Source organism: Phocoena sinus, chromosome 11 (assembly GCF_008692025.1).
Source record: "Phocoena sinus isolate mPhoSin1 chromosome 11, mPhoSin1.pri, whole genome shotgun sequence".
Classification (NCBI taxonomy): domain Eukaryota; kingdom Metazoa; phylum Chordata; class Mammalia; order Artiodactyla; family Phocoenidae; genus Phocoena; species Phocoena sinus.
In genome coordinates this window covers 54,687,578-54,700,571 of record NC_045773.1, presented here as the reverse complement: position 1 = coordinate 54,700,571, position 12,994 = coordinate 54,687,578, and the positions used below count along the sequence as shown (strand labels likewise).

The following is a 12,994-nucleotide window of genomic DNA, read 5'->3' as shown; positions in this document are numbered from 1 at the left end:
TCGCCCCCACTGGCCTGTAGCCAAGCATGAAAAGAAGTCCATGATATACACTACTGTATATAAAATAAACAACAAAGACCTATCTATAGCACAGGGAACTATACATCACAGTGTCTTGTAATGGCCTATAATGGAAAAGAATCTGAAGCTGTACACCTGAAACTAACACAATATTATAAATCAACTCTAGTTAAATAAAGAAGTCCACGCTCCTGAAACATTGGGTCTCTCAAGCTCCCATCTTGCTCTCACTCTCAGTGGCATTTGACACCGTCAGTCTCTCTGTCCTGCTTGGGAAGCTTTCTTAACTTGGCTATGAGACATCTTATTCCCTTCGTATTTCCTTCTTTCCCTCGGATTCTCCTTCAGCCTCCTTTGCAATCTCATTTTCCTGTCTGACGCTTCAGTGGTGAAGTTCAGCTCCAAACCTGGGCTCTTTGTTTCTACTTACACCAGGCACTTTTGTCTTTTTCTGTTTCTGTAAATCATATCTTCGTGCTGTTGATCTCCTAGTTTATATTTCCAATCTTATTCCCTTTTCTGAGCACCAGCCTAATATATCCAGCTGCTTTTTGACATTTTTACTTATATGTCTCACAGGCATTTGTGGCTCACCATGCCTCAAACCAGTATTTTAATTTTCCCTCTCCCCTGTTTGTTCCTCCTCCCAGCTCCCCATTTCTATAGATCACATCTCCACCCACCCATTGGCTTATGCTGAAAAAGCTGTAGTAATCCTTGTCGCCTGTATCTCCCCTACTCCCACCCAGTCCATCCATCACTGGGTCCTGTTAATTCTGCCTCCAGAATGTAACTCAGACCATCCATTGCATCCTGTCCATTTCATGGCCAGCTGTCATTTGTTCAGATTGCTGGAATAGCCCCTAAGTTATCTCCCTGATTCCACTCTTGCTACCTGCCTCCCCCAAAACCAATACCATCTTTAAGACAAGCCAGCTAGAGTGATATTTTAAGAAATGCAGGTCATCCCATGCCACTGCTCCCTTAAAACTTTCAATAATGAACAATCAATCATCAGATTCTTTGGTATATGATCTCATTTACTTTCAGGGAAGGCATACCGATTTGTAATTATAGATTCATTTGTATGGTTATTTGTTTTATGTCCATCTTCCAACTCAACTATAAGCTGCGTAAGGGTGGGAACTGGGTTGTTTTTTCTTTTTTCACTACTCTATACCCTGTACCTGGCAAAATGCCTGACATAGAATTTCCTTATTGAGTGAAAGAATGAGCCTGCAAACAGATGAGGAAGACTGACCAAAGCATGAGGTGGGAGGGGTGCCTTGCCAAACCTCATGTAGCCCGTTCTGCTGAGAACTCAACCACTCCATGAATAAGTGTACTGACTGAATGAGCTGGGTTGAATTCTTTTATGGGATTGTTTTATTTCATGTGCTAAGCTCAGAGTCTAAGGGATTTTTAAGAATTGTGTCCTCTCTCTGGTGGGTTTCAGGGGCTTCTAGAAATAGTTTGCAAAATAAGATTATAAAGCAGTTCATAGTACAGTATATTTGGAAAGGGCGTGTGTGGACTTTGCTTCACATCCTGGCTCTACTGATTAAGCAGCTAGTGATTTGGGACCAGTCTTGTCACCTGGCCTAAGCTTCAGTTTCTCTATGTATGTACGTGAACAGGCATGAGGACAGTAGTACATGTATTATTATCATTTCATCAGGTGTCAACACATCACCCACTCAGGGCAGTTGCTGGAACATAGGAGATAAAGTCTGCATTTTAGTTTTATCTTCCTCTCCCTCTAACTCTACTTCTTGACTTATTTTGTTCTTTTTCCTCTTTTTCTTTCTGCTTTTTCCCTCATCTTACTCATCTTAGTGGGTGGTAATACTCATATTAGTCACATAGTTTGAATTTTGTGGGAAGAAAGGAATTAGCAATACTGACAGAGCAGGCTTCCTTTTGGATTCGAAATACAAATTTCCCAGTTTCTCTGCCCAGCTTTTCAAGAGCATTTGATGGTACACTGATGTGTAACAAGTTCATTTTAGGTTAACATGCTGGGAGGGAGAAAAAGAAGAAGAGATTCAAGGGGAGAAAATAAAAAAGTTAATTACAAGAAACAACTTGGTAATTGAACTCCCTTTCACTCTTTGGTTTATTTTAGTGGGGAGGGGGCATGGTCACAGTGCATGGTTAGTAGGTTTGCCTTAGCAGTTTCCCTCAAAACTTCTAAATGAGAAAAATATTGGAATACAGAGCAAATCCCTGCCTGACAGCTGAGGAGAGGAGTGGGATACGTATGGTGGGCACTGAGTGCCAAACACTCATTCTTGAGCATTTTTATTTTGAAATATCCTTGGCAGCTGAAATTACTGTTAGGCTAAGTCCTGAACTAATATCAGCTATTTTATGGGTATGCAAAATCCCCTTTTCATTTATTCTGTTTTACTGGCTGTTTCTTTGGCCTCACTCTGTACACACACACACACACACACACACACACACACACAGGCACACAATCAGAGAACAGTATAGGCAACTCTTGTACCCTTTTCAGATTATACTTAAGTAACATACGTGACATGGGTCTTTGTTTCTTATTTTTAAAAGACGCTTGAATATTTCTCTATTTACTCACTCTTTATCACAGTTTCCTTAACAGTCAAATCGTTTATTTAGGATGTTATGTTTGAGAGAGACGAGGTCTGTAATGACTTAATACAAGCTTGGAAATCAACTGCAACTAGTTTCAAACCTCCCTGGACTCATTCACAACCTTCATTCATTCATGTAGTCAACATGCATTTATTGAATGCCTACTGAATACCAGAAACTGTTGAGGTTGCTTGTACTAACTTCATGCTGGTTCTATCATGGCTTTTATTACCATCAGTTTTTTTTAGGTTTAGAAAATTAACTTTTGAGATAAACTTTTCTTTATTTTTCAGCATTTTGTGTTCCTCATTCTTGCAGCAAATCCACTGAAGAAAGAAGAACATGGTTAAATAATATATTACCTTACTCACCAAATTAGTCTAAATCAGCTTGCTGATTACATAGCCAATCTCAAAAGCAACCTCTAGAAAATAAGCGAGTTACTATTTTATGTTGAACGATATTGTGGTATCTTTCCTGACATGTTAAGGGCCATGGATTGAGGTCTATGGTTCAAGCAGGGTCATGAGTGCAAGTCTGACCACAAACACACATTCTATTGGTGTGACAGAGATGCAGCTCTTTGTGAGTACTAACCAGGGTCTTTGTGTTTTCACAGGGTATGGTTTTGTAGATTTTGACAGTCCGGCAGCTGCACAGAAAGCGGTAGCGTCTCTCAAGGCAAATGGCGTGCAGGCACAAATGGCCAAGGTAAGAATGGTGTTTCGATTCTGATTTTTTTTTCTTTTGTGATCATATATTTTTCCACTGCCATTAGCTGAATCGAATTGGAGTTTGCAACAATTTGGATTATGTTTACTTGTTAGGGAAAATAAGAAACCCCATGATAGACTTGGCTTGGAAGAATCTGGCTAGTTTATTTCATTAATTCTTTGTGTATATTTATTAATGTTCTCCTTTATTATGGTAACCTCATTAGTGATTTAAAGGCACTTGTGAAGTGCTCTGTTTTACCCCAGACCAGAGCATTGTGTGTATGCGCGTGTGTGTATCTGGGGCTTTCACCAGTAAACAGTTTTGGAGGAGTACAGTTCTCAGTAAGATGTCTTTGATAAACTACGTGTTGAAAACTCGCTCACTCTCATGCTGCGGAGAGCCAGTCGCTGAATGATGGGGTGGTCTAATCTGTGCAGGGAGATAAGTTTAACACAAGTGTATGTTGACTGTATTGTTAGAATTTCACTTTGGCCTTTATAAATAGAGTTTTCTTAGATAATAATTTCCTAAATATTAATAATTTTCAATATGCTGTGATTGTTTTGTAAAACAAGTAGTCTGGAACTTTCTACCTGAAATTATAATGCGTTTTTATATTCAAGAAAACAAATAAAATCATTTATAATAGTTTTGTATCCTGATTGCAGTGGTAAATACAAGAATCTACACATATGATAAAAGTGACATGCACACATATTGTGCACACAATGTCAACTTCCTGGTTTTGATATTGTACTAAAATTATGTAAGATATAACCTTTGAGGAAACTAGGTGGAGGGTACAGGGGATCTCTCTATACTATCGTCCTGTAAATCTATGATTATTTCCAAATAAAAAGTTTAAAAAATTGGTTATAGCATAGGGATGCTTGGTACATATTTGTTTTAAAATAATGGTCATTTTGGACCATTAGTTATTCACATGCAACTTAAGTTTTCTGATTACTACCAGTGAATGTGTTGATCTTTGGATTCTCAAAAGTTAGGTAGAAAAGCCAATAGATCTTGAAATCCTGATCTAATGCTTTTATGCCATACGTATGTATATACTTACTCTTAACTGTTCCCACAGAGAGCTGAGTTATATTGACTAAGTTGTCAAATTTTTGGTCATTTGGATTTTATTATCATTGCTAAAATTCTCTGATGACATTTTCCAATTTCAGCATCCAATAACTAGAGGTGGTATATTTGGTTTTCTTCATCTTCAGCTGTCTTCTAGCAAGCTGGTACCTCCCCTATCTGTTAACCTTTTGTTGTGGCTCACTTCCCATAGAGATTACTTTGGTGGACTCATTGCCCTTTATGACACCTTAATTGTTTTTCAAGGTGGGATAAATTAGAATTTAAAATCTTTCAGCTGTGTATTTCTTAGCATGATTGTGCCTGGAAGTTTTGAATTTGGTCATGAACTAAGATTGATGAAGTTAATCTTTGTAATTAATAAGGGAATTACATACATGTCTTGGTTTAAAGGTTGATTGACAAGAGTCAAGTTACTTGGTCACTTAAGTAGTGGCTTCTTACGCCCATCAAACAAGTGATAAAATTACAGTGGTTAGGTGTATGCAAGATATAAATTGAATTTCAACTGAAAGGCAGAACCTATTGACAAGAAAATGATGAAAAACATGCTCAAGAAAAACCCTTGTTATTGACATATCTTTGATCTAGTCTATGGATACACTGCCAAATTTTGGAAATTGCTAGACTGTGGCAGTTTAGAAATAATGATTACAGTCTGTATAATCTCCACTGTTTCAGATGTCCTCAGAACACACACACACACACACACACACACACACACACACACATATAGTGTTATTTGTTGGATAAAAACCACTTTTATCTTGCGTAAGAGGAAGAGAAAGTTGTCTTTGATTTTATAACTACTGAGGATCCATTGTGAATATTTTCCCTCTGTTTCTGAGCATTTTGGTACACAAGGAAATCTCTCTCTCTCTCTCTCTCTCTCTCTCTGTCTTTCTCTCTCTCTCTCTCTCTCTCTCTATTTTTCACATACACACACACACACCAACCACTGATATCTCATCTAGACAGAAAACTATCAAAGGGAAAATATTTTAAAGAGCTTCTAAAAAATCATTAATTATAGTCAGCATCTTGACCCTTCCCCATGCCCACTATACACAGTAAGGAGATTCCAACTGGGATGCTTAAAGACACATTTTATTTCTGGAGTTGCTTACAGATCTCTACCTTATCAATTATGCTGTCTGTGGAGGAGATTCTTATTCCCTTTTTCCTCACTAATTTTGAATGTAAAGCCCAGAGCTGTAGATCTACATCTGCCTACTGGAAAACTTTCAGCAGTAAATGACTCTGTAATTGAACTACTGGAAGCAAGTAAATAGCCTTCCTTTGACAATGAAATGGAACAAGCTTGACCACCTGTATTAGTAGATTTCTCACTGCGCTATTGGATTTCATGGCCTTTTCCTCTTTGTCCTGGTGATAATTGTTTATTATCATATAAACCTGCAGTCTGCAAGGTGTGGGAAACTTGCACTACATTTTTTCCGTTTAAGTATCTACTGAATTGCCACCTGCATCCTTGTTCTTATCAATATCCTACTCTGCAGTCTGTGGGGCCAGATTTTAATGACTCCAGGATTTTCGAGCAAAAATGCCACAAATAACCGAGGTTCCCAATAGCAACCTGCAGCAAACATGAAATGCTCCAAGTGAATCACTTTATTTAGCTAACTTACTCCAATGTGTGCATATGAAAAATTCAACTGATTTGTCAACCAGGAGGAATTAATAAATCATCCAGTAAGTGGTAATTGATTAATAATGTATAACCATTAACACAGACCGACATTTTCTGTGTACTTGCTGTTCTGCCAGAAAGGGTTTTTAGGGATCAAAGGGTGTTTCTTTTAGGAGAGCAGATTTAAAATATTTTATTAATACATAGTGATTAAGAGCATAGGTTTGGAGGGAGATATACTTGGCCTTGAATCCTGGCTCTCATACCACCTGGCTGTGTGACCTTGTCTAACTTATTTAAATACCTCTGAAATTCTCCAATAATAATACTTAGTTTATAGGACTGCTGTGAAAATTAACTAAAAATAAACACAAAGAATTTAGTATAGTGTTTAGATTACAATTCAATACATGTTAATTATTCAATAAATATTGTTATGCATTAAATTCAAATTTGTTACTGAACTTTCTATAAATCCTGATATATGCTTTAAGTGTTACTTTATTTTAAAAGTTTTCTGAAAAATACAATCAATAGGATCAACGAACAAACATTTTTATTGCCAGGCACTGTGCTAGGTGTTGGAGAATCAACACTGAATAAAACTTCTTTCTTATTCTGGATTTTCAGCATATGATTTATCTCCTGGGACTGCTGCAGCTCTGGATTAAAAATATTGGTTGTTGCTACTCTTGCCAATTTTAGGGGATTTAAAAGATAGTCATTTGCCAAGGAATATGTCTCAAGCATAAAAGGAAAAGAGCTGAGAAAAACCAACTAACGATAGCTTACCTTGTAGGTGTTTATTTTACTCATTAATAAGAAAGCTGTAGATAAGCAATGAAGGGCAAAATGTTTTGGGTGCCATCAAGGGTCAAGGCTGCTCTGTGATTCTTTATATGTGGCTTTCATCCATACATTTACATGTTCTTTTCTAAAGTGCCACTTATTATATCCACATTTAAGCCAGGAAAAAGAAAAGGGCAAAAGGCTGAAGAATCATAAGGCTGATTCTGAAGTTTTAAAAGCTTTTCCAGAATCCTAGCTCAGGAACTTATGTTTATATCTCGATGGCCAAAACTGAGTCATATGGTTTCCCCCTTAGCTGCAAGAGATTCTAGGATGATGAGCATTTTAGCTTCTTGGCCTATAGTAGAGAAAATTAAGAGTCATTTATCTTCCTGGCTCTCCAACATACACAAACCCATTCTTCCCATTTATACATTTTGGGTGACATGCATTCATTCTTTCCTGAAGGGAGCCCACCTCAAAGCCTCACCCTGTAATCACATCTGGGGATGACATCATCTCCATCAGACCCAGACTCAGCTGCTCCTCTTGGCTTAGCAACTCATAGCTTTAAAAAAACAAGTTATCTGTCTGTACTCCCACGATATAGAACGACAGAGAAACAACAGGAAACATGAATCCAAGGGAAAACTACCACTTGGGAATAGAGAGAATGGAAAACAAACAGAAATCACTGATACTAATACATATCAAATTCTGCTGGGCAGGAGTAGAATTCTTGATTTGTCAGTGTAGGATGTTCCTTGGTTAACCAGTTGCATCACCCATGTCTGCCATTCAAATGGGTCTTCCTTGCCCACTATCCCCCAGGGTCTCATGGTGGCCTCCCTGGAGGGCTGCATAGTTTTAGAAACTGAGTTTTTCTGGATGTAAATTTGGAGGCTCTGGAATGGCTCCACAGTCACCAATTATCACCAGCCAGGCCTTGAGTAACCTCAGGCTTAGCAGGCCTCTTTCTTATTTGCTTTCTGTCAATTCCAAGCATGAGAAAACAGACTACATCTCTTTCCCCTGCAGGGAAGGAGTCACCCCCTCCTCAGGGCCTTTAGATAAGGCTTTATCAGGTCTACAACAAAGACCGACATTCCAGTCACTAACGGTGGTTCACTCCACTGTGGTATATGTAGAAGAAATCAAAGTTAAGTGATCACCAAAGAGACCAAGTATCCAAGAGGATTTCAGACCATCGGGAATAATATAATGACATTGTGTCAACCATTAGGATAATAAAATAATACCATGTCAACCATTGTAGCAAACCAGATTGGTACCAGAGTAAAGGAATTCTTTTTTATAAATCAGTGACCTTAATAATAGTTCTTTTGGGGAAAAAAATCATTTATTTTGAGATCAGAAGAGATCATTAAAAAATCAATGAATATAGGAAAATAAATTCAAATGTGTGTATGCATACAATTAATTTTTTAAAATGCATCACCTCTTGTGGAGTCCTAACAGTTATATTCCAGTAGGAGAATTTTAGCTAATGAAAGAAGGACCTATTCCATAGAATATTCTAGACTTTTTTTCTGAAGTTCAACCACTAGCCTCATGATGTTGTCTATCAAAGCTACTCTTCTGAATGTAGAGGCACATACCAGGCTTCCTCAGCCAGACTCTTTCGGCCTATGACAATAATAATATTGCTTTTACTCTGGTTTTATTGCTTGGCTTTTATCATTTCCAGGTATATGAGAGTAAGAAGGCTATTTGATGTCCAGGGGTCACTACATTGGTGGGGCCTGCTGGTAAACCAGCCAAACAAGGAAATTTCTCAAAGGCTTTCACGTACGAAGGAGAGGGGCATTGTTCAAGGGAAATTTTAGTAACCATGGAAGATGTTGCTTCCTGTGACTGGGTGGAAAAGTCAATCAATACATTTTATTTATTCCTAAGTATTGCATTCTTTTTTTTTTTTTTTTTTTTTTGCGGTACGCGGGCCTCTTACTGCTGTGGTCTCTCCAGACGCACAGGCTCAGCAGCCATGGCTCACGGGCCCAGCCGCTCCGCGGCATGTGGGATCTTCCTGGACCGGGGCACGAACCCATGTCCCCTGCATTAGCAGGCAGACTCTCAATCACTGCGCCACCAGGGAAGCCCATGCATTCTTTTTGATGCTAATGTGAACGGGATTGTTTTCCTTATTTCTTTTTCAGCTATTTTATTGTTAGTGTATAGAAAAACAACTGATTTCTATATGCTGATTTTGTATCCTGCAACTTTACTGAAGTCATTTATTAGTTCAAACAGTTTTTTAGTGGAGTCTTAGGGATTTCTGTATATAACATCATATCATCTGTAAACAAAGACAGTTTTACTCATTCCTTTCCAATTTGGATGCCTTTTCTTTTTCTTGCCTAATTGCTCTGTCTAGGACTTCCAGCACTGTGTTTAAGAATAGTGGTGATTGTGCCCACCTGTGTCTTTTTCCTGATCTTAAAGGAAAATCTTTGAACCTTTATCATTGAGTATGATGTTAGCAGTGGGCTTGTCATATATGACCTTTATTATGTTGAAGTATGTTCCTCCTATACCTAATTTGTTTAGAGTTTGCCATGAAAGGATGTGTATTTTGTTATTATTGCTATAAACTTCTCTTAGAACTGCTTTTTTGCATCCATTGAGTTTTGGCATGCTGTGTTTCTCTTCCGGTATTTTTAGATATATTTTTTTATTCTACTTTTGATTTCTTCTTTGACCCATTGATTTTTCAGGAGTATGTTGTTTAATTTCCACATATTTGTGAATTTTTCCGTTTTCCTTCAATTACTGACTTCTGGTTTCATAACACTGTAGTTGAAAAATATACTTGGTATGGTTTCAGTTTTCTTAAATTTGCTTAGATTTATTTTTTTATCTGACATATCCTAGAGAATGTTTCTTGTGTGCTCGAGAAGAATGTGTATTCTGCTACTGTCAGATGGAATATATTTGTTCTATACTTGTCTTTTAGGTCCATTTGGACTAAGGTATACTTTAATTCAGTGTTTCCTTATTGATTTTCTGTTTGGATGATCTGTTTGTTGTTGAAAGTGGGATAATATAGTCCCCTACTATTATGGTATTGTACCTATTTCTCCCTTCAGACATTAGGATTTGCTTAATATAATGTTGGTGCTTTGATGTCAATGCATATATATTCATGATTGTTACATATCCTTGATGAATTCACCCCTATTTATCATTATACAATGACCTTCTTTGTCTCCTGTTACTATTTTTGACTTAAAGTTTACTTTGTCTGGCATAAGTATAGGTATTCCTGTTCTCTTGATTTCACTTGCATCAAATATATTTTTCCATCCCTGCACTTTGAGAGTATGTGTGTCCTTAAAATTGAAATGAATCTCTTGTAGGCAGCAGTTAGCTAGGTCTTTTAATCCAGCCAGCCACTCTATGCCCTTTGATTGGAGAATTTAAACCATGTACATTTATAGTAATTATTGATAGGTGAGGACTTACTGTCATCTTATTAATTGTTCTAGCTGTTTTGTAGTGCCCTTGTTCCTTTCTTCTTCTCTTGTTGCCTTCCTTTGTGAATTGATGATTACCTGTAGTGGTATGTTTTGATTCCCTTTTCTTTATCTTTTGTATATCTACTGTAGCTTTTGCTTTGCTTTGAAGCTTACATAAAATATCTTATAATAGTCTACTTTATCCTGATAACAACTTAACCTCACTTGCACACAAAAACTTCTTCTCACTTCCTTTTATATTTTTGATGTCACAATTTACCTCTTTTTATATGGTGTATTCATTAACAAATTACTATAGATATAGATGTTTTTAATACCTTTGTTCTTTGACTTTTATACTAGAGTGAAGTGGTTAACACACCACCATATTATAGTATTATTCTAAATTTGACTATATGCTTACTTTTACCAGTGCAGTGTATATATTCATATGTTTTCATGCTACTTTCATTTCAGCTTGAAGAACTCCTTTGTGCATTTATTGAAAGACAAGTCTAGTAACGATGAACTCCCTCAGCTTTATTTTGTGAGGAAATCTTTATCTCTCTTTCATTTCCAAAAGAGAACTTTGCCAGTATAGAGTATTCTTGACTGGCAGGTTTTTCTTTTACTGCTTTGAATATATTTTCCTTCTCCTGGCCTATAAGATTCCTACTGAGAAATTTGCCAATAGCCTTATCAGGGTTACCCTGTAAATTACAAGATTCTTTTTTCTTTCTGCTTTTAAGGTTCTCTTTGTCTTTGATTTTTGACAGTTTCATTATAATGGTCTTAGAGAAGATCTTTTAAGTTAAGTTTGTTCGGTGATCGGTGACCTATGAGCTTCATGAACTTGAGTATCCAAATCTGTCCTCAGATTTGGGGAGGTCTCCATCATTCTTTCTTTTTTTTTGAATTTTATTTTATTTATTTTTTTGTACAGCAGGTTCTTATTAGTTATCCATTTTATACATATTAGTGTATATATGTCAATCCCAAACTCCCAATTCATCACACCACCACCACCCCTGCCACTTTCCCCCTTTGGTGCCCATACGTTTGTTTGTTCTCTACATCTGTGTCTCAATTCCTGCCCTGCAAACCATTTCATCTGTACCATTTTTCTAGGTTCCACATATATGTGTTAATATACGATATATGTTTTTCTTTTTCTGACTTACTTCACTCTGTATGTCAGTCTGTAGATCCATCCACATCTCTACAAATGACTCAGTTTCATTCATTTTTATGGCTGAGTAATATTCCATTATATATATGTACCACATCTTTAACCATTCGTCTGTCAGTGGGCATTTAGGTTGCTTCCATGTCCTGGCTATTGTAAATAGTGCTGCAATGAACATTGGGGTGCATGTGTCTTTTTGAATTATGGTTTTCTCTGGGTATATGCCTAGTAGTGGGATTGCTGGGTCATGTGGTAATTCTATTTTTAGTTTTTTAAGGAACCTCTATACTGTTCTCCATAGCAGCTGTATCAATTTACATTCCCACCAACAGTGCACGAAGGTTCCCTTTTCTCCACACCCTCTCCAGCATTTGTTGTTTGTAGATTTTTTTGATGATGCCCATTCTAACTGGTGTGAGGTGATACCTCATTGTAGTTTTGATTTGCATTTCTCTAATAATTAGTGATGTTGAGCAGCTTTTCGTGTGCTTCTTGGCCATCTGTATGTCTTCTTTGGAGAAATGTCTGTTTAGATCTTCTGCCCATTTTTGGGTTGTTTATTTTTTTAATATTGAGCTGTGTGAGCTGTTTATATATTTGGGGGATTAACCCTTTGACCGTTGATTTGCTTGCAAATATTTTCACCCATTCTGAGGCTTGTCTTTTCGTCTAGTTTGTAGTTTCCTTTGCTGTGCAAAAGCATTGAAGTTTCATTAGGTCCCATTTGTTTATTTTTGTTTTTATTTCCTTTACTCGAGGTGGATCAAAAGATCTTGCTGTGATTTATGTGAAAGATTGTTCTTCCTGTGTTTTCCTCTAAGAGTTTTATAGTGGCCGGTCTTACGTTTAGGTCTCTAATCCATGTTGAGTTTATTTTTGTATATGGTGTTAAGGAGTGTTCTAATTTCATTCTTTTACATGTAGCTGTCCAGTTTTCCCAGCACCACTTATTGAAGAGACTGTCTTTTCTCCATTGTGTATCCTTGCCTCCTTTGTTATAGATTAGTTGACCATAGGTGTGTGGGTTTACCTCTGGGCTTTCTATCCTGTTCCATTTATCTATATTTCTGTTTTTGTGCCAGTACCATATTGTTTTGATTACTGTAGCTTTGTAGTATAGTCTAAAGTCAGATAGTCTGATTCCTCCAGCTCCTTTTTTTCCCTCAAGATTGCTTTGGCTATTCAGGGTCTTTTGTGTCTCCATACCAATTTTAAGAGTTTTTGTCCTAGTTCTGTAAAAAATGCCATTGACAGTTTGATAGGGATTGCATTGAATATGTAGATTGCTTTGGGTAGTAGAGTCATTTTCACAATATTGATTCTTCCAATCCAGGAATATGGTATATCTCTCCATCTGTTTGTATCATCTTTAATTTCTTTCTTCAGTGTCTTATAGTTACCTGCCTACAGGTCTTTTGTCTCCCTAGGTACTTT

The 12,994-nt window shown here is 37.1% G+C and overlaps 1 protein-coding gene across 7 annotated transcripts in view; it reads left to right on the top strand.

Moving 5' to 3' along the window:
- RBMS3 (RNA binding motif single stranded interacting protein 3) overlaps nt 1-12,994 on the top strand; it is a 738,234-nt gene that overhangs the window by 328,692 nt on the left and 396,548 nt on the right. For all 7 annotated transcript variants that reach the window (XM_032649773.1, XM_032649775.1, XM_032649779.1 and 4 more), the window contains exon 4: nt 3,257-3,348. In XM_032649773.1, the coding sequence (XP_032505664.1) occupies nt 3,257-3,348 (92 nt within the window). The remainder of the gene's footprint in view (nt 1-3,256; nt 3,349-12,994) is intronic.